The sequence below is a fragment of the Bacillus rossius genome, chromosome 3 (genome assembly GCF_032445375.1).
Source record: "Bacillus rossius redtenbacheri isolate Brsri chromosome 3, Brsri_v3, whole genome shotgun sequence".
NCBI lineage: Eukaryota > Metazoa > Arthropoda > Insecta > Phasmatodea > Bacillidae > Bacillus > Bacillus rossius.
This window is the reverse complement of record NC_086332.1, coordinates 56323480-56345996: the sequence shown is the minus strand read 5'-3', so window position 1 is coordinate 56345996 and position 22517 is coordinate 56323480. Positions and strand designations below refer to the sequence as shown.

The 22517-nt window shown below is 36.2% G+C and overlaps 1 protein-coding gene across 1 annotated transcript; it reads left to right on the top strand.

Moving 5' to 3' along the window:
* The first annotated feature begins 4819 nt into the window (after positions 1 to 4819).
* LOC134530718 (uncharacterized) lies at positions 4820 to 19470 on the top strand. Its single transcript, XM_063365827.1, has 7 exons — positions 4820 to 5067; positions 9559 to 9663; positions 10798 to 11807; positions 14030 to 14109; positions 15045 to 15094; positions 18159 to 18398; positions 18862 to 19470. The coding sequence occupies exons 1-7, from the start codon at positions 4868 to 4870 to the stop codon at positions 19103 to 19105; spliced, it is 1929 nt and encodes a 642-aa protein (XP_063221897.1). The 5' UTR covers positions 4820 to 4867; the 3' UTR covers positions 19106 to 19470.
* The last annotated feature ends 3047 nt before the right edge of the window (positions 19471 to 22517 follow it).

The following is a 22517-nucleotide window of genomic DNA, read 5'->3' as shown; positions in this document are numbered from 1 at the left end:
ACTGTTGTTCGTGCTACGTGGAGTTTTGTGGCAAAATTGTAAACTGGGAGTACTTGCTTCACAGCTCCGGGGTTGACCTGGGTTGGGTTTTTCTAGGGGTGCGTTCCACCAGCGGGAGCCAATACTGGTGGGCTGAGACCGGGCTCGGATGGCCTCCGGTGGTACGACGTCAAAGTTAACTAACTCGAAAACCCGTTTATTAAAGTGTTAGTACACCATGATACTAAAGGCCTGCCAGAAGCCCTAACCAAAGACGATGAACTGGCGTCGAAGCCTGGAGAAATGCGTAAGACTCAAGTCCGCTGCCTGAACATTAAATTTACGTAAAATCCCGAAATATCCCTTTGGGATTTAAATGATTAAGCAAAAAGCCGCACGTAAGGACGTACGGCTAAGTGGGGTCGGGCGCAGAGCTAATTGTAAAAAATTAGGTAACCTTACTACTATGGCGATGAACTGGAAATGTGGCGCGAAAACTGTAGGCTCTGCATTCACAGAGCGACCAACCCCTGTGAGCTCCTGGCGGCAACTGGCGCTTGAGCTCGCGCGACCTCGCGCAAAGATGCGTGTAGCGCGGGAAAACAGCCACGACCAATTTTGGACTTAGTTGTTTAATTTTGTGATATTACATTAACGTCGTCCAGCCGAAGGCCACACCAAAGCCTGACCTGCAACCGCCAGTATCCGACCCCGCTAACGGAACGCACCCCTAGGCATGGCCCACCCGAGTCAGGCGAGCCTTCGAAGCCAAGGTAGATTCAAGGGCCTTGTCTAATTAGTTAAACACCTCGACCCCAGCTCACTAATAATCAAACATAAATTTAAAACAACTCCACGATTAATTAAAACCCTCGCCTAAGGAAAGTGCGACGCAGGAGTACCGAGTCACTCACGTGTGAACTTACCTTAACCAGTTTGTGAGTGCCTCCTTTGCGGCCTTCAGCCTTAATTAATTATAGTGTTGTGTCAACGTAAATATTACCTCCCTGTTTTGTATGTGTAACTAGCCACTAGAGCAGTCAGCAAGTGACGAACAGTCTCTGGTGTGACTCTTAATATTTAAACTTAATTTACGTACATTTGTTAACCATAATTATTTAAGAGTATCTGTCAATCAGATTAATGATTAATAATTAATGTGTGAATTTAGAGCTGCTCTCAGCTTCTTATTATTAGAATAATTTCCGAATAATAGAAACTTTAGCAATTTTGGCGCGAGAGAACGCTGAGACCTTCCCTCGTGCCAAGGGCAAACACCAGTACCGAGCGACTCGCAGACCGGGGCGGACGTGCGTTCCACAGGGAGCCATCATCCTTAATCCACACCGAACAGTTTTTCTGGTAAATATAGTCATTTAAACCAAATCTCTTTTATTCGTTACGTTAACTCCCCGTGCGTCCCTGGTCCTTTTATGGTGTAGGGCCTAACCCAGCAGTTAATTTTTTTAACTCCCCGCAAGAGACATTACGTGGGGTAGTCCACTTTACGGCACGGGCCGACTCCCGCTAACAGTGAACTTTTATTAATGTCGAGTGCATAGGCACCGACAACAACCACGATTGAACTTTGTATCTAATTTAACTGCGGGCCGCAATTCCCACAAGTGAATATGGACACCGCCCAGTTAACAATTTTTGGGATTGGCCGCCTCCAATCAACCTCCCCCTTAACCTTGACTGGCGTGAGGGATTAACCAGTGACAGTGCGTTAGAGCACTTATATTGAACTTATTGTAACTGTGTAGGGTAATTCTTTGTGCGATGTGCAAGTGTAGTGTACGCGTAATTTGCGACTGTAATAATTCATCTAATTAAACGACCACTCCGCACCTCCTGTGCGCGATGTGCCAACAACCATCTAAATCTCGAGTTTGTGTCTATTATTGAATTGAACACCCCTACACCAGCTAGGGTCCCCTCCAACCACGAAATCCGCCGACTTTCCTAGCGGGCCATGCATGGCCAACACACCCACAAGACCCACATTTGGTTAGCCGCTGAGCTAGCCTGGTGCCCTCTCAGAATGTAATTTCAATAAGAGGCCATTTCTCGCTAGGGTACACGCCCGGTCTCGAACATGAGAACCCGGATGACGGCAACATGATTATTTTACAATTGCACATAATTCTCATATTACTTCAGTATCTTTTAATTGTTATTATTTTGGTTTCTAAAAAGAGGAATTACTTATTTAATTACACACTAGCGCATTGCCACACCAGGGCGGACGCTTTGGTCGACTTCATGTTCGTCGCGGCGCACTTCAACTCACACGACGGACATCACGCACGGTCGTGTTCGTTGCACTTACGAGTAAGTGTTGTTGGGATGTAACAGTCTGTGCGACCCAGAGGGAGCACCGGCGGGTTGGCGTCAGCTTCTACACATGACGGTCACGTCCCCATTTTACCGCGAACTCCTAAAGATGGCCGCCATATGGGAGCAGCGGGAGAGAGGAGTGACAGTGCCCTCGCGCGCCTTATCCATAAAGCATTAATAAATGCCTTACGTAAAATTTAATGTCTAAACTTCTTACAATTTATTTAGTTAAATTATCTACATGGGAAACGACTGATAGAAGGTCTAAATATATGTGTATTATCTATATGGTAATATTTTATTTGAAAATCACCAGTTAAACCAGAGACTGTTCGTCGTTTATGGGCTACCTTATTGCCTGAAGCCAGATTATCTATATATTATAAAATACATTCAGTGAGCACTACGTGTCAAACCTGGCTTGGAGCCTCAAAAGATATTAAGGCCTTCGTCAAACCAGGTACTCTTAAGGGGTCCGATGCATCCTTAACGTTACACTTTCTTTTGTTAATATTATGAATTTTACATAAATTCTACGGGATTTAAATACACTGGTACTCATACAGTGCCTAACACACGGCACGGAACACTTATTTGTGGACATAATCACTAACTTGATTCCTTTGGACGTGATGCAAGGGTGTGTTCCACCAGGGGGGACTGGTACTGGCGGATGGAGACTAGGCTTTACTATCATAGGAGGTACGACTTCAAGGTAAAGTGTTGAATGAAGTTAGGTTAGATAATACATGTTTCGCTTGCAATTGGGCTTTCACCTGTGGCAAGAATTCCTCCCCTTTCACTCATTACCCCCTCTCTTTATGTCTTCTCAACAAACCATATTGTCTATATCACATATGTCTGCTAGTCTGTTTTGAGGAGACATAAACATAACATGAGTTACTATCACATTTTTTTTTACGGCATTTGTCCTCATTTGAAGTTACCACTGGCACATTAACACATTAACATCTGATTTTGGTGGTTTCGTAAGTGACCGCATTACGCTAGGGTGACATGCAGTACTAACAGGGCTGGGACCTGGCTTAAATTAAGGGCCGAAGAGAAACGAACAAGATCAAGAATTACCGAATATTCATTCAAATCAATTTGAAGTAATTTATCAACTGCGTGCTTCCTTGAGCCATTTTTCAACAAAGTGATATTTTCGAGGTACTGTTGACGTCGTCCCAAGTGCTCCTCTGGCTCGCTGAGGCCATTATTGCCCGTTGCTGCTTCAGGCTTGCGTGTGCGCCGGCGCCCGTGCGCAAAAGTGTAACAAAGGTTTTGTTTATGTAATTATGTGAGGGTGTGAATATCTTTTGTCTTGTTGTGTTCCTGTAGATGTGTTTCCCGGGCGACTGAGTCGCGTCTCCCCGCCTGTGACCATGTGGCTCCACGCACTCGCACACGAAGGGAAGAGGGGAGATTCATGTGCGCGCGGCAAGGGGGAAGGCCGCTGGGACGTCGCGGAGCGTGGGTCGAGTCAGTCGCCTAAGTGGCATGAGAGAGCGCGGTCGCGAAGGTCATGTCACCGTCGTTCGCGTCGGCAGTTACGTCATAGTCTTTCATGTCATCGTCATTCGCGTCACTGTCAGTCACGTCACCATCAGTCAAGTCACCGTCAGTCACGTCACAGTCGTTCGCATCGTCAGTTACGTCACCGTCAATCACGTCACCATCAGTCACGTCACCGTCGTTCGCGTCGGCAGTTACGTCAGTCTTTCGTGTCATCGTCATTCGCGTCACTGCCAGTCACGTCACTGTTATCCACGCCACTGTCAGTCGCGTCACTGTCGTGTCACCGCCAGTCAGGTCACTGGTAGTGTCGTGTCGCGCTCAAGGTGTGTGGAGCTGGGCCTCGCCCTGATGGACTGTCACAGAAGGGAGCCGTGACAGCCCATGTACAGTGTGTGACGTGTGCATTAAACACACCTTAACGTCAAAAACTCTTTTATTTCACCTAAGTTAGGGTAGTTCCCTTGCCACGTGGCAGGTACCCTCTCTACCGGAGCAGCTGGGCAGCGACTCCGAACCACGGGAACGGCCCTAACGTTGTCACTGTGTATGGAAAATATTTTAGATTCGGTATAAAGAGCATAAGTTCTGATTCTGAAAATGTGGGTGAAGCCAAAAATGCCCCGAAGGTGTGGGAATATCAGTGTACTTTATGCTCAAATTTGGCGGCTGTTAGTTTACAAATGTATCAGCTTTTGTTATATTTGAGGTTAAATTGGAGAAAAATGTAAACTCGTACCATTACATATATATTATTTAGATTCGTTTTGGATTTTTAAAATGTATATTTAACAGTAATATATTGATTTCATTTTCTTCCAAACAGGTTAACTACAGTAGTTTATAACAGCAGTCTATAACAGCTGATCTAAATTAAAACAAAATTCGCCATATTCGTATGTGAAATTCAAACGGAAAAAAGAAGTTTTAACGTCTTGGCTCCACCTGTATCAACTTTTCTGTATGTATCGAAATTTTGTACATATCGACTATTTAACGTTACATCCGATTCATCATATTGTGAAAATGAATGTTTTTGTTTGAGTTCAAAATAACATGTGATGTCTGCCGGAAAGCCGGATTGTTGATTTATTATATCATCTTCATAAATGTTAAGAAAATGAGGGATGATGTGTATAAGAATATTATGAGGATATTGCGTTCAGTATCTCAAGATAGTGTTCCACATAGCAGGAAATGCATGGAAATATTACAAAAAGCATACCCAATGTAAGAAATTTTATCCATTTAATTAAATAACTTATATTACATTATCTAAGGGTTCAGGGGACAGATTGGAGAAGTTTCTGTGGAAAACAAGGAGTAATCATTTAATCTATTTAGACTAGAATTTAGGGAGATTAGAAATAAAGATCAAAGATGTAGTAAGGATGAAAGTGGCAAGGAAGGATAGATTAGGTAATAGGATGGTGAAACTTAAATGGTTAAAGCTATTGTAAGGTATCACTTTGTGCTGTTTGGAGGAAGGAAAACGGTAAATATGTAGTTGGGCGGTATTTGTGAAAACAAAATGTTAAAAATCCGAAAATACCTTTATTTTATGCTTTTCAGCGTCCTCTTTTCATTAAAAGTGGCGGAGGTAAGAAATTCCAAATACTTTAGGAGATATCGAATTTTTAAATTTCATCATATGTAGATGAGCGGTATTTGCGAAAAAAAAATGTTAAAATTCCGAAAATACCTTTATTATATGCTCTTCAAGTTCCTCTTTTCATTAAAAGCAGCAGAGATAAGAAATTCCAAATACTTTAGGAGATATAGAATTTTTTAATTTTGCAATACAAGACCTGTGTAACCATTCGAGCGACGCCATTTTTGTTATTTTGCCGTGTGTTCGTGTATGTGAATCATCACTGCGTAATTAATAAAATGGTTGATTAGGTCAGGTCAGTTACATTATTAATACTTTCAAACTAAGCCGACATTAAAAATAATGTGAATTAATTTTAATTATTCTTTAGTTTTAAATTATTTATAATGTAACTGACCTTACCTAACAAACCCGTAACAAAGGATGCACAGTAACAACTCGTAAATTTTATTTTGTTACTTATTACATGCGCAACCTTATCAAAATAAGAAATAAGACTTTAAAATTAGAAACGTTAAAAACTCACCTAAGTTGGAGGCGGTAATTAAACACCGTTTTAAACAATAAATTAACTAAATAATCATGTATTGGTTCGTTTGAATTCTGGCCTATCACGAACAATCACGTGACATCATTATCCAATAAAAAAAGTAGATACTCGTACGTAAACAAGAAACAATGATAATTGCCACATCAATGCACTGGTATTGTGATGAAATTTAAAAATTCGAAATCTCCTAAAGTATTTGGAATTTCTTATCTCCGCCGCTTTTAATAAAAAGAGGAAGTTGAAGAGCATATAATAAAGGTATTTTCGGATTTTTAAAATTTTTTTTTCGCAAATACCGCTCAACTACATATGATGAAATTTTAAAATTCAATATCTCCTAAAGTATTTGGAATTTCTTACCTCCGCCGCTTTTAATGAAAAGAGGAAGTTGAAGAGCACACAATAAAGGTATTTTCGGATTTTTAACATTTTTTTTCGCAAATACCGCCCAATTACATATTTACCAGGAAAACTTCCGCATTAAGAAAGGAGCCTGTTGTCGCTTCAGTACTACACAGTGAAGTGGGTCTTTTGGAGACCCCAGCAGTTATAGGACAGTGAGTCTCACATGGGCTGTTGGAAAAGTAAAGGAAAGAATAGTGATCTTGTATGTGGAAGGAGTGATAGCAAATAAAATGATTTTAGAGAGTGGTACTCTCATGCCATTCAAATGGCAGACTTGCTTGCAAAGCCATGGTACAGTTCGGTATGAGGAAGCAGGTAGTGGCTTACACACTGATTTTGAAAGAAAAAAAAAATATTTTATAATACCGGTATATAAGGTTCTGCTTGCTTATTTGATGGGGACAGTGGATGGGGGTGAAAGGCAAAATATCAGTGCTGGGAATTTGATTGCATATTTCCTCACAAATAGGACACAGTGTGAAACTGCAAGAAAAGACGTTGGAGGAAGGTGTGGTAGCAACAACCCTGCTCTTTACCAACTCCGTCACTAATACAGGAAAGATAATAGGAATAGAGTATGAGGGTATTTGTGGATTATTATGTGGTGTATGGCAAAGCAGATGAAGGAGAAGGATTAGAACTGGAGTCTGGACTGAAAGGGAGAGTATGGAGATAAATGTGGGTGAACCGAGGGTAGAGAGTGAACAGGGTGCAAGAGAGTACGTTACTGGAGGGGAGAGGATAGCGGAAGCCACCAGCTACAAAAGCCTTCCTTGCATGAGAGCTTCCAGGAGACCTGTGCTGGTGTATGCTGTGGCAGGGTTGTAGGTGCATATCAAGGTGCGGGAGGGAACTGAAGGGAGAGTAGCTAGGTGGCGATGGGAACAAGGAATTTTTGACGTGACAATGTCTATTAAATCGATGAACGCCGGCTGCACGCACGAAAAAGTGTCCCACTACGGATGTGTTCTGTTTGCTCATTGTACGCATGCGTGGCATCTCTCTTCCACTCGATTGGAACAACCATCAATTTGACTTTTCAATCATATTTTCGTCATTTGAATTAGTAATATTATGTAATTTAACGATCGTCCACCGATTTTCAGCACAATCGGTATGGTTATTTAAAAGTAATGTTCAAAATTCAAATACGTTTTGAACCAACAATGGTGTTAAACAGTTACACATAATAATTCAAATTACACCCGGGATCTTTTGCACAATGTTTTAAAAAATATTGTAACACATTATAAATAAGTTTGGTGTATTTGGGATGCGTATTTGTTATAAAATCATGTTAATATTATTCCCCTACCGTGAACAAAATTTTTATAAATATATATATAACATCTGAAACTATTAATTATCAAATATGGCCTTGTGGGTGAGCGATCAGCGGCGCTATCTTCTAATTGTAAGGTTGTCGGTTCGAATCCTGGCAGGTGCGAAATTTATTTTTGTAATTTTACTTGTAAAAATAAATACGGCGCACGTAACATTTCAAAAATAATAAATATATTTGAATAATGAATGCAAATAAAAGTAAATTTATTAATTAAATTGTATATTTCATTTCACTCCTTTGTATCCATACAAAATACTGATAATTCAATAAAAATGATTCAATTTTATTCATAAAAGTATGCAGAGGTAGATTTTATCATACAAAAGATAGAAAATTTAAAAAAAAAAATTCTTCCTCAAAGAATATAATATTTTTAATGCATAAATGGTTTGGTTGCAAAAACCTATTACGGCTCAGTCTCAGGCCGAATATGATATTTCCTTTTCTTCTGGATCAATCATTTCATCAATGTTTTGTTATGATGTTGTCACGTTAAACTATCGTCCGTAAACCGACTTTACAGACAACCAATTTTTTTTTTTGGGCTCAATGTCTTGTCAACAACAAGTCATTAGAGACACTAACACACTAAACACAGGAACCACACCAGTGTGTACCTGTGGAGTGATTTAGGAAAACCAAGGGAAATAGAAGTCAGGACGGCCAGACTAGGTTCCAAAACCTTAATCCTGTGAAATGCTGTGCATGGAAACTGGAAGAGACTTGAGAATGATAAGCTGATGAGAATGACAATGGTTCTCAGAGTGTGCACCAGGGTGCACTGGTATGGCCTATGGCATTACAGAGAAATCTATGTCCAGATATAAAAATAATTATGATTACTCTATCAGCCTATACCATTTCATTAGGATATACAACAATTTTTAACACATTATTATGTGTTAATTGAAAAACTACAGGTTTTGCTCAGTGATTTAGTTCACTACGATGATGTAGTTGCTCTTTATTGTTTGTAAACAAGCCTGATTAAACTTAAGGTATGTTTAAATTAATTTTTTTTAGCAATTATATTTTTTGTGTAATATTTTTTCAAAATTTATTTATGGTGCAGACACCTAAAATTATTTAAGTATAGGGTTTTAAATGTGTCAGACTTCAAAAAGTTTGATAACCACTGCTATAGGAGTAGGAAGAACTTAATTGTAAGAAAATCCAGAGATTGAGGAGAAGAATAGAGAGTTGAAAACCTCTTTGCCAGTAAGGACAGTTTGTGTGGGTGAATAATTAGTCTATCATTTGCATTGACAAGGAATGTGGGGCAGTTAAGGATTTCACAATTCAAGTAGGGAGAAATGCAGAAATGCTTGGCAACTGCCGTGTGACTTAGCTGGAGAGAGTTATTATTTAATCACAATGTTCCAAATAGTAGGTTGATGCCCATGAATTCAGACTGATGCAAGTATGGGAATGGAATAGTTTAGGTGGCGTGTGTGTTCGTGAGGAATGCTTTCCACTGGGGTTGTTCAGGCTTTAATTCAGTTAAAAAAAAAAAGAAAAAAGAATTGGATATAATGCATGTATGTTTTAAAATATATTGATTATTTCAAATTTAAAAATTAAAATAATATTCTTGAACAGTTAAAAGAAATTTTTTATAATTGAAATATGTTAGTAGTTACTATTTTAAGCTACAAAAATAATTTTTACATGTTTTATATAAGATTCCTTTTAAAGATGTAAATCTTATTTAATCCTGAACTATTGAAATTAAAATGGGAGAAAAAATCAAGTGTAACATAAACCAGCAAACTCTTACCTGTTTATGTATTAATCGACTCTACATTCTAGGGTTCCTGAATTGACACTGGAAAGTATTTACACTCTCTACTACCAGCGTCGCATGAGGGTTAGACACTTCAAGTGCAAGGACATGGCTGAGGATCTATACCAGAGGTAATATTTTTTTATAGAATTATTTAAAATTTATAATATAATTTCTATCTCAATCTGCGTCTTCAGTGTTTGGCAAATAATTAAGCATTTGTCTTTATAATATTCTTCTTTTTTAATTGAAGGTATAGGAAGGCCTGGTGTTTCCTGGTGATAAAAACATTTATTGTTGTTTGTGGCACAAAATAATCATGTATTTGCACCAAGAGTTTAATTAGTGATCACAAGTCGCTTTGTATGGTAAATTATAACCAAGCATGTTTGTCAAGTTTGTAAATAAGTTTCTTACAAGAGTTTTTTTTTTGTTAACATTGTAGTGTTTTTAGCTAAAAGAATTCTTGCAACCATCACATTATTTTTAGACTACAAAATCTATAAATATAATTTTATTTTTAATGTAGAAATGCATGAGAAGGTAGTTATAAATTACTTTGTATGCTAATTTTTTATTAACATTATACATACCTACTTATAAACAATGTATTGCCAACTTTAAAGAATAAATTACAATACAGGTTAGTAATTTAAAAAAAAAATTGTTACCTAGTTCATTATTACAGTACTTCAGTTTGCTATAGTACAAACCCAATATGTATAATAAAAATTATATCTAAAATGCTTCATTACAAAACCTTTGGTTTGTTGTAAGATTGGTGTCTACATAAGATCTATGGTTTTTTCCCTGTGAACACTTCCTGAAGGAACCAAATATGTTGATATAGTATCTGAATTTCAAAAACATGTTGGGGCCTCCATAAATAGAAGAGATCGTAGTTGTTCACAATGAAGACATAATCATGATTTTATTGGACTTACCAGTGTACAATGTGAAATTTGATAGGACTTCAAACACTTGCTGGATTTATTTTAAGCTGAATTTTTAGTGCTTCAATCGGAGTTGAGAAACGATAGAAAATCAAATAAATTTCCAAATTGGTAGCTGTTGACATAAACAGGAGAGTTTTTTTGTGTGTGTGTTCTTTTCTAGCTTTTGGAATTACTACTCTTTATTTCCAAAAAATAAAGGCATTTTTAATTAGAACAGAATAGCTGTTTCCACTAAAAACTAAATTAATAATATGGTCTATCTTTTTTTGGGAAATTATTACTGATATTATTTATTCTGTTTCTGTTAAGGTACAAGTCTGCTGTCGCTAATGGAGAGTCCAGAATATTGCTTCGCATGTCATTAGAATTTGATTTAGCTCCGGCGTTACTGGCAAGACTCATTCTGGATCAACACTTCGTGAGTGAGGACAACAAATTCAACACATGCAAACCCACTTTGTTTGTGAGAAGTGTCAAACCACCAAACTGTAAGTTACCCTGTGTTTCTGAAGACAGTTCTGTGAGTCATTCTCTGAGTGACAGACAAACATCTGACAACACTGTTTCTGAAGTGTCGGAAGATGTATCTGTCGAAGAAAACAGCGTAGATTCTAAATCATTGGATGATGTCTCGCTGCCTGAAACTGACACAGTTTTCGAAACCGTCGGCACTGAAGTAATTAAAGACAGTGCAACTATCCCAGCAGATCAGAGGCACAGAGCACCTTCTGCATTACAAAATGGATTGCTAAAATCACGAGGAGATAAGAGAATGCCAGGTTCAGGGTCTGTTAATAATGAGGATACAGGTTGTGTCAGACTAGGCACGGTACACAATGAAAGGCTAGTAATAGTCGATCAGATTTTTCCAAATAGCTCGGGCAAATACGAATGTGCAGTTGATGAGGTCATAAAGCGTAGAGGTATTTCAAGTTCAAAGCTTGGTGAACTTGGTTCCGCAACCAAGGAAGCGGCAGTCTCCGAGAGGCAGCCACGGTTTCAGCAGGGGACGACATCAGCGAACCAGAAAATGTCTAGCAAAAGCAAAGAGATACTTGGAGTGGAGGTCGAGGAAAGTGTTGTGGGCAAGCTTTCGGGACCTTGTAAGAACTCCAAACCTGACACGTTAGAGGCCGCCACCTCGACGAATCAAGAGTCTTGCTGTAAAGTTGTGACCGTAGCTTCACAGATGATGGAAGAAGGCTTCAGGGAAGAGCTGCAAGAGCTAAGAAATAAACTGGTCCAGCTGAAAATAGAGACCAAGATGACGAAAACTGACAGGCCGACAGGCTCAGATGAAGCGGGTATTGAGTTTTCTGGTAAGTATATTTATAAAACATTTTACAATTTTCTGTGTGGTAGTTTGGTACATTTGCAAGACATTTGTGTGCCTAGTGGGTAAATTTATTTTCAGTTTTCAAAAAACACTTCGTCTATAAGAAAACATTTTATTTTACATCCTTATTATATTTAGAGCCCTCAGTATGAGTTAAAAATGGCTTTATCGTGAACTGAGGCGTAGCTATTTGAATTCATCGCCTTCAAAAATAAAATGAATTTATGCTAACATTAAATTCACACTACCAAAGAGCATGTAATAATTAAACTGTATAAAAAGAATAAATAATGGAAAAATTAATAGTAGTAAAATGTATCTAAATAGTCATGAATTTACTAAAAATATTTTGAAAATGTATTTAAGTAGTTTTGTCCTCTTCTGAAATCATAAATAGTTAGGTAGTTCATGAACTTAAATGATATAAGTGTTCCAGCTATAAAGTTATGATGTCATCTTGTCCCCAGTTGCAACCAGCACAGTAAAAGAATGGGTGGCCAATTAAGCCTCTACAATTCACGACAAAGGTAATGGGTGACTTGGACACCTGGTGATTGTTTGATATGGTTGATTGTTGTATGGTTATGCACGTAGGCTTAAGACAGAGAGACGTCCATTATTGTAGTGCGCTATGAACCACTGGCGCACCAGCTTAATGCTTGTAAGTTTGACTGAGTATTGCCATAGTTTTGGGATCAAACCACATGAGGGCCCTGATACAGTAGAAATACTGTATTTCTGTTCCCTTTGTATTGTAATGTGGCCATCCTGGTAAGCAGGTGGTGCAAATGGGATAAGTTCTTTCCCCCAGCCATTTATTTTTGCCTTTATGGATTTGAGATTCCCAAGCGTGCCTTGTACTAGTTATCTTCATAGTCAAAAGTTGTAGTGTAGAACAGTAACTCCACTACTTAAGCAAAAGTTACATTCATGGACATGTTATTGAATTTAGTTTTTGCTTAAGCTAGGTCACTATCAATATATATATATTTTTTAAGTTTTGATCCTGAAATGCAAAAATTGCATAGAAATTGCTCTTTTGCATTCTTGGGTGTGCTAAAGACATGTTTGTATTTCTCTGGCAGAAAAAAAAAATTAGCCTTACGTAAAATAATGGCCCGTTGTGCAAATGCCTATCATGACTGCTGAGCAAATAAAAATTACTGAAAAGCGGCACTGAGAATTGGCTTGTCTGACCACTTTCATTTAATGCTGTCACTATTAGGTCACTTCTCGATAAGTAGTAGTAATCACAAGATAGCAATGCCAGAGAAGGAGTTGAGCATATTTATTTGTGGATGGTGAAAAATGTTGGGTATTGATACCAGAAGCTACAGTGAACTATATGTGTACAACCAGAGTAATCATTCAGCAATATTTTTATTTTCAGTGGAATGTTTCGTATAAATAGATAAGAATGAAGATGGCTATAGATGGTGTATTGAGAAGCATTGGTGTAAGAGGTACACAAGATTCGTAAGTTAATAATAGTTTTATCAAATTGAAGTAACTTTTTCTTTCAGTATAGGTCTGGATGAAATTAAATGTTCTGAAGCCATGGAAAATTTGGAAAAAACCAGAAAATATTCAGTGTGCATTTTGTGTGGCCATCCTCAGCAAGAATTATGAGAAAAATATGCGCTACAGTTAAATGTTTAAAATTAAATACTTAAAATACTATGGCAAAGATACGTTTATACGTTTGAGCAGTGTGTAGTTTTGATATGGTTTGCAAAAATATAAACCAGATTGTGTGTTGTGTGTGTTGAGGTGATTCTTTTCTGTAATTGTTCCTATTGCATATCCAGTTTATAAAGAAAAATTATAATCCATATTTTCAATATCATATATATTTTGGTTATGGTATAGTTTTTTAATCACAAACACATTTAACTACATAATTTCAATATTTTACTTTAAAATACAATTTGATATTTTCTACAGGACAATCGCTCATGGGAACAATGTCCCTCATAGTTTTATACATATTTTCATAATCAAATATATTTTATTAATTATGCAGCTTTGCATCACAAACATATCCAATTCCTTTCTTTCTTTAAATAGATTATGTTAAACTACAACTGGATACATAATAACAGAAATAATTACCTATTGTTAAAATGTTTTAAAGAATACATTTAATACCTATTTATATTTTGCTGGATGTTTTCTTTTACAAATCATTGTATAAATATTTTGCAGGCTTGAAGCGGAGTATATCACGGTTAATGAAAGATACCACCCTTATTCATGATAAGATACTGGCACATGAAGTTTCCATGGTATGTACTGTCCTTTTTCATTTCTACATGTTGCTGTACCATGACACCTGCAACAATATCTTGGAAATATGGTTTAAATCCTTATTCACAACCAGAGTGTATCATAATGGTTATTATATTTATGTATAGTTTACTCAATGAACCTGAATGGCTGTGCACTCTGCGAGCTAGCCTATCACTACGGTGATTTTGGGTTGATTCCTTATGCATTGGAATACAGATTTTCACATAGTAAACATGTTGCGTGATGGAAGTGATTAGCTCGTTTTTACAAACTACCATTTTCCTCACCAGTCCATTGCAACATGTTAGAGCTGTCTGTACAATCATTTTTCTGGTTGAATAGTAATGTAAAGCAGGGTGAATAGAAACAACCCTCTTAATTAACCTTAAATTGATTTTTTTATTATTTTTAAAGTTATTTATCAATAACATTTAAGTAATGTTGATTGAAGAATTAATTGTATTAAAATATATTTTGAGGGACTGTTTCTTTTTACCCCATTTGACTGTAGCATTCAAAGTTTTCTAGTTGTACTGATATTCCTGAAATTTAAAATTTTTTGAAGTAAAGTAAATGAAAGAGTATGATATATATTAATTTTCAAATGAAAATTTGTGCAGAATTCTGTAAAAAAAAAACTTTCAAATAACTGAAATATACCTTTATTTATTCTAGTTTTTAAATATTCAAGCATAGGTTTCTTGACATATTTTTACAACCGAGTTGTATCATATTTTTGTGATCTGAGCCTAGAAGTAGAAGTTCATAGAAAAATTATTTCTAGCTTCTCCACCGTAGATGAAATAAAATGCAATTATTATTGTCAAAACATTGGTTTTAGTACTCCAGGAAAAAAATTATATTCAGATTACTGTTTTAATTTGTATGGTCTACACATTATCAATCTTAACGTTATAATTTTTTTTTACAGTGTGTCTTATATGACGATCAGTATGGGCCAGCTGCAACAACTTATAAACAGTGAGTTTCATTAATTAATTTCAACTAGCTGAAATAAAATACTATCCTTTCTACTGCTAAGAAATTGCAATTATTTTAAGTCAGCTTTAATTCAATACCAAAAATATGTAATTGAGAACATCACCATATAATTGGAACAATATTTGTTGTTTTGGATTTTATAACAAATATATTAATAGTTGATAAAGTTTGAATGCTGTTGTAGCTATTGTCTTAATTGACTTGGCTTGTGGGTTTTATCCCCGTCATCTTGGAAGATACTATTTCTTACAAATTTACGAGAGAAAAACCTACAAGCCAAGCCAAATTTAGTTAATAATTATTGAATGTCCCTTCTTTTGTCAGGTTGATGTTTTAAACAGCATGATTCTTCAAACACGGGTTGTAAGTCTTTAATCCTCCAGATGCGAGTACATAGCAGCAAACACTAAAGATCCTGGCTGCGTCCTTGGTGGCATCGTGCTCATGTGGCGAGTTTTGCAGGTTCAATCCAATGCCACATTTTAAATCTGTGACCACAAGATGGCACCCAAGTGCTCCTGAGCCCACACTAAACTCTTGGGAGGTCATGCCCTAGTTTACCTTTACTTCGCTTTTACTCCTGGGCGCACATACTGTGTGCAGAGGTTCAGAAGAAACCATTTGAAATCCGTTCAAGATGCCAGAGTGGTGTCTGTTTACAAAAAATATTTAAGAATGTGGATGAGTTGATCTGTTTCAGTAATTTGTTTTAAAATGTATTTTTATGAGAGTGAAAATGGCTAAAACACGTGTTTTTATAAAAAATTTAGACATGGAACATCCTGTACATATTCTTAAAATCACTCAAGGGACTTACATTGTACCTTTATCTTCATTTCTCTGTCATCTATTCTTATAGTTACTGTTCAAATATCTCAAATATTGCATTGAAATGTGGGCACGTAAAGTGCAATTAAAATTTATAACCTCAACAACACACCAACTACATTTGCCTTGACACATGATTTTGACATTTCTGTTGGGAAGCTAATGACAAGATGTGGCATGAATTTTGATAAAACCAAAATAACACCAAAATGAGAGGCAGTGCACCATATAAGACCTAAATGCATGTAAATACACCAAGTAACACTGAAGCACAAGAAGTTAAGTTTTGAAAATAAACCAAATTAAAAAACGCTTTATTGAAATTAAGCAAATTTCATTCATTAACATCCAAAACTCAATAAATCCCATTGTTTTAATATGTGGATTATTCAAAGTGAATTGTGAAAATAATTGTGTTCCCCCAAATGGTAACATACATACTTCATATTAAACCTTATTTTTATTTACAGATTCTGATGTGTACGTGCAATTGCAAATGCTTGCTGTCCATATTTTTTCAGAGTCCCGAGTAAGTTTCTCTGAAACATTTTTGTAATCAATACTTTATTTTAAAATACAGCTTGTATCCCACTTGAAATGACTGAAACTGTTGGTAGGCATATTACAAATATATACCTACATAAATAAAATATTGTCTCTAGTGATGGCCTCAAAGCAAGGGAGCGTTCAAGTATTACGTAACGAATTTGGGGGGAGGGGAGGATCTTGTAAAACGTTACGATGTGTTACAGGGGTGGGAGGTGGGGGTTTGACCTACACGTTACGTCACATTTTTTTTAACCCTTCAGAACGGTCACGAAGAGACAGATTCTTTCACGCATTTTTTAAAACTTTTTTTCTCAAAATTTCAAATGGCATGATAACTTATTTTTTTTTACCTTCACAAAATTGCTTCTGCTTGCTTTACAGGATTATTGAATAATGTTTTTTTAACTCCAAACGTAAAGCAAAAAATATATATATATATTTATCAACAGCTGTGATAGTTTTTCTCGTCACTCCAGTAAAGTTGTTAAAACAAGCTCGTGGTACCTAGTCAGATAGACAAAGGATCATGCAAGTTTTCGCCACTTCTTGTGAGGTTGTCTGTTGATCTGTCGCCTCCTCTAGAAGGGTTTAAGCAGATGCCTTACAATTTATTTTGTCCATCAGTATAATCCGACCTAAAGAACCGAGTATGTTCAACCTGTGGGATTTATTTTACACCCCACAAGAGTGTGCAAATGCACAATCGTTAAATGCATGGCAAGACTGCCCAAGACCTTCGTGAAAGTCGAGTACGGCCACAGCGACTTGCTGCAAGAAGGGCAAATGAGCTTCTCTGCATTGTGCGTCGCTGTGAAACATCGTCTGAGGATGCCGATTGGCTCGACAAAGACGAAAACGATGCAAGATGATGCAAGCGGGTTAGCAATTCCGGAACCCTCTTCGTCTGCTCTCCGGATGCCAGTAATGAAAGAATCTGAGTGGCTGGCAAACCCATGGATAGAGGAGCAGTAAAACTCAAATTGAATTGTTTTTTTACAATCTACTTATTTTAATTATGGCTGATTTTATTTTAAATGTTGTCGTTTTCGTTCGATCGTATTCTTAAATACGATTATATTTTGACAAATATATTTTATTTCAGTTAGTTTTATGTTTGTAATTGCATTTCCAAAGGTAAAAATAAATTATTAGAAATAAAATTTGTTATTTGATTTTAATAGCTTTATTAGTAAAATGCTAAAATAGGAGAATACATGAGAAGAACAATGGCGGATAAAGCAAAAAGTGTGTAAGGACAGGGCCAAGTCAGGAAAACGACGTAATTAAATGTATGATTGCTAAACGTATGATTGAGTAGTAAAAATTTATTAGGACAAAAAAAACATTAGAAAGCTCTTGATTTTAAAAACAAGACATTTCAAATGTTAATAAATAACATTAACGCGATTAAAACAATAACAAAGGTATTTTAGTGACTTATTACGGTACGTTACGCCACATAATTGTGACTAGGTAAAAATGGTCACTTGGGGTTACGTAACGTTTTACTAGGGGGGTGGGGGAGGGGTGTACAGAAAAACGTTACGGTGCGTTACATAGGGGGGAGGGGGGGTCAAAAATATCAAAAAATTGCGTTACGTAATACTTGAACGCTCCCCAATGTGGGATGTGTGGTGTAGAAGCGTGCCCGTGTGCTGTCGCCCAGCTCGCTCGGCCAGGAGTACGAGCTTAAGCTGGTGGAGGCGGCGAGGCAGGCGGACCTCACCTTCCACCTGGAGGCGCGGCTGAGGGCGCGGGGTTTCGACAAGACCCCGGACCTGCTGCTGGTGTACCCCGTGGCCGTCGGCTGCAGCGTCGTCAACTGGATCGAGAGCAAGGCTCTGTTCGCCGACCGCGAGGTGCACGGCCTGTACTTCGAGCACCAGTACGAGCGCTACTGCTCCCGGTGGGTCTCGCTGCTTGTTGTGAACTGCCGTGTGGTGTTAGGCGTCATTTGAGATCCCACGCGTTTACTACTTGCGACAATCCGAGTTTGACCTTGCCAAGAATCAAATCAGAATCATCTTGGTAAGAGATAAAAGAACTGATTGCTCAACCACTTTGTGTGTGTGTGTATATGTACTTACAGTCACTCACATGCATGTGCTCAAACTCCTCTATGGAATGAGTCTACAAAAGCGGAATCTGAATGAATGATATTGAAATGTTATCATATAAAAAAATAGTAATTTTTTTGGTGTTCAGGTTTCATTTGTGAATTTAGAGGCAAAATGACTGAAGAAAGACAGTGGGAACCCTAAATTTTTGTATGCTTACACTTGTCAAAGTTTGCATTTACCAATTAGACTATGAAACAGATGAAAGTACCTATAATACAAATTTTTGTCCCTTTGTGTTTATTCCTGCAGGTATGGTCCAGGACTGGTTATCTACTGGTTTGGCTTTGTCGAGTCTCTTCGTGAAGACGATCCGTTCATCCTGGTCAGAGATAATTTCCCCAAGTACATCAAGCACATGAATCTGCTGGTTGATGATGCTTCAGACGGTGAAGCAGATGAAGAGAAAGGCACCCAGCAAGAATGGGAGGGAGCAGAGCCATCGACAGAAGACATGACAAAATTCCTTGAACGATTCAAGCTAAACAATGCTTAAAATGTGTTAATTTTAAAACAAATTAAATAAGATTTGTTGTATTATACTTTGACACTATTTAAAGTAACAGTATTTTAATATGAGGATTATTTAATATTTTTTCAACTATGTGACTGCATTTGTTATAAACCATTTTAAGTTTGTTTTTTTAAAGCTTGAAAATAATTTTTATGCAGTTTGCTGGTGTATTTTAATGTATGTTTTAAAACTTGCAATTTCACCCATGGGCATGTAGTGTGTTACATGAGTCTTTTAACAATTCTTACCAATCGAGTATGTTTTCAGCTGTAAATGCATGTACAGTCAACTGTTGTTGAATTAATGTTTCACAAATAAAAATTTTAACACCCTGTTTGGACAGTATACATTTTGTGCTTTGTGTAATTATTTTTTGCACTGCTTTTGACTTGTTTTTGTTACGTTGCTGGCATTGTTGGCTTCCCCTACGTAGAGGCAGTCAAACACACAGACCCAGTTGTGCTATAAGCCCCCCCCCCCTTTCCCCATACCTTCCCACCCCAAGTTATTAAGGATCTGCAAATATTAAAAAATTATTCTATATTTGTGAATAATTTGATATTAATGTTCCTGAATTCATGAATATTGTGATATATTCAAAATTTGATTCAAATGGAAAGCATTAAATTGTATTAGGCAATTATCAAACAGCACGTAAAGTAATTATTTAATTCAGTTTTTTGGACATACACCATTGCAGTTTTGTACTGTTTGTAATGAAATATTTGTTTTGCACTGTTTGTAATGAATTTTTTTTTTTTTTACAGAAAATATGAGTGAATCAGCTGATGTCAGACAAACGGAAGTAACATTTGTCCGGCATCAGCCGATTCTGTCTTGTTTTCTGTGAATATTTTATCTTTGTGTGTGTGTGTGTGTGTGTGTGTGTGTGTGTGTGTATATATATATATATATATACATACATGGAATTTTTCCATGACAAACAGTGCAAAATTGCAATGGCGTATGTCCAAAAAACTGCATTAATCAAAATCCCACATTGCATGAATCATTTAAAGAAAATAAAATAGTGTAGAAAGCGAAAAAAATTTTTTTCCAAAGTAGAATTAAAAATTTTGATAATGCTGATCAAGAAAATTTACTTATTTCTTATTATGAGCATTGAATAAAACCTAATAATAGTTAGTTAATTTACTTGTTATTGTTTACATTATTTACTATATATTATTTAATCAAAAACAAGGTGGTTAAATATAATATGTAGTTCACAGTTTAATAAGATAATTGATGCTGGTATTTTGCAGATACCTATAATGCTACATTGTCCATCTAAAATAAATGCACATTACAATTGGTACCTCTATTTTATTAATCAAAAAACACCATATTAATAAGCAGGGTTATCCCTTATGGGATAGGTGACACCTCTTTGAGACTAACTTATATCTTGTTCTTTCTTTAATTGTGCTTGTTTGTATTACCACCCAGTGGTCCTACTAAGTATTTTTGTTGCTCTCATCCTCTCAAGACTGAGGCTAGTCAAGTCATTTAAACTAAAATAAAATCAAGTAAAACAATTACAATTATTTAAATAAATTAAATTAGTAACATCTGAACAGATTAGAGTAACTAACACTAGATAATTTTCATGTTTATGTGGAGAACTGAAAGCAACATTTTGGAATCTAGTCAGCAGATTCACACACACTGTTACATTGATATATCAACTGTTGAAGGGGACAGAAATATTTATTTGTAAAATATGTCATTTTACAATTAATAACAATGTAAAGAGATGATTGCCCAGAATTCATTATAATTAAACTTAGTCGATTTGGTAGTGAACTTTAATTCAATTAAAATTTAAAATTTCTGGTGCTCAATAATATGTACAGTACGTAACTTAAAGAAACTTCTTAACCGAGATTCATGTACTGCATCATCTATATAGCTATGAACTGACAACATACCGTGTTTTATTGCATAATCGTCGCAATGTTATTATAGGGCATCCAAATCGGGAATAAAAACAATTTGCTCATAAAAGTCGCATGATGTTTTTGGTCCGGCCACTGCATTACAGTCGCATGATGTTTTTGGTCCGGCCGCTGCATTACAGTCGTGTGATGTTTTTGGTCCCGCTGTTAGATTCCAAACGCTTTGTGTATCTCAAACAGCATTGACAAAAGTGAAGATGATGAAAACTGGCAGCGTGACGGCGACGATTCTGACAACAACCTCGGCGAAAGTAACTGTTTAAGTATGGAAATAGGCAAGCGATGCCGATTCATTCTGATGACTTAAATCATTTAATTTACCGGTACAGTGTTTTATTTTAAACTACTCATTGCTTAATTAAAAAAAAATTTGTTTTCTTTCTTGTAGGTTACAATGATAAAATGACTCATGAATGACAACAGACACATTTTTAAAGATTTTTATTTCTTTTTAATAAATTTTTCAGTAACTAACTTTAATTGTTTCGCAGTAAAAAAATCTATTTTTTTTTATTAAATGTACTTGATTTGCAACATGTTGTTAATGAAAAGTCCTATACTCCAAAAAAAAATTTCTCATAAAAGTCGCACCCCTACTTTTCAAACTTTATTTTGGCATTAAATGTGCGACAATTATGCGATAAAACACGTTAACTTAAAATAATCTGTAAGAGTTAGCAACCATGTTGTACATCTATTTGTTATTATTTTTTTAAAGATTATTTGGGTTTAAAAAGAAAGTTCCATTGTTTCATAAGTTCTGCCATTAAGAGTTGACTAATTAATTAATATATGGTTAAATAAATGATTAATTACAAGGATAAATTATAAATTACAAGGATTAACACATACTTTTAATATGTAAAAATTACAGGTTTTATTATAACTCAAATATAATTATTCAATCATATGAAAACTAAATATATAATAATAAAGCCAGCAATATCTAAATAAAATAGTAAAATAAAATTTTACAAGTTATTTTATTAAAAATTACAATAATGCCACTGATTCAAAATTACATTTAGCTATAAACTATACAAAATATACTCAAGTGGTTTCATAGTTACAGGTTTATTGTAGAACATAAATGTATGTTTTTGTATTAAAAAAAAAAAAATATCACACACACTCATTGATGGCCCGAAGTAAAATTTAATTTATTAAGGGGACTAATGTAATGAAAATGACATTCACAGAACAAGATGGTAAAGTAAAAAAAAAGAGTAAAAAAGTAAACACATTGCTAAAAACTTGATAATTATTTACCTAGTACACCGATCACCGATCCCTCACTTAGCACATCTTCAAATTGTGTGAATTCAAATTGGTAAACAACAGATGTGCCATGGCATACAGTTAGTTATAAACGAGGGGGAAGAGATGTGTGCGCAGGTCCGACTACGCCATTGGCTGTTGTACAAACATCAGCTATG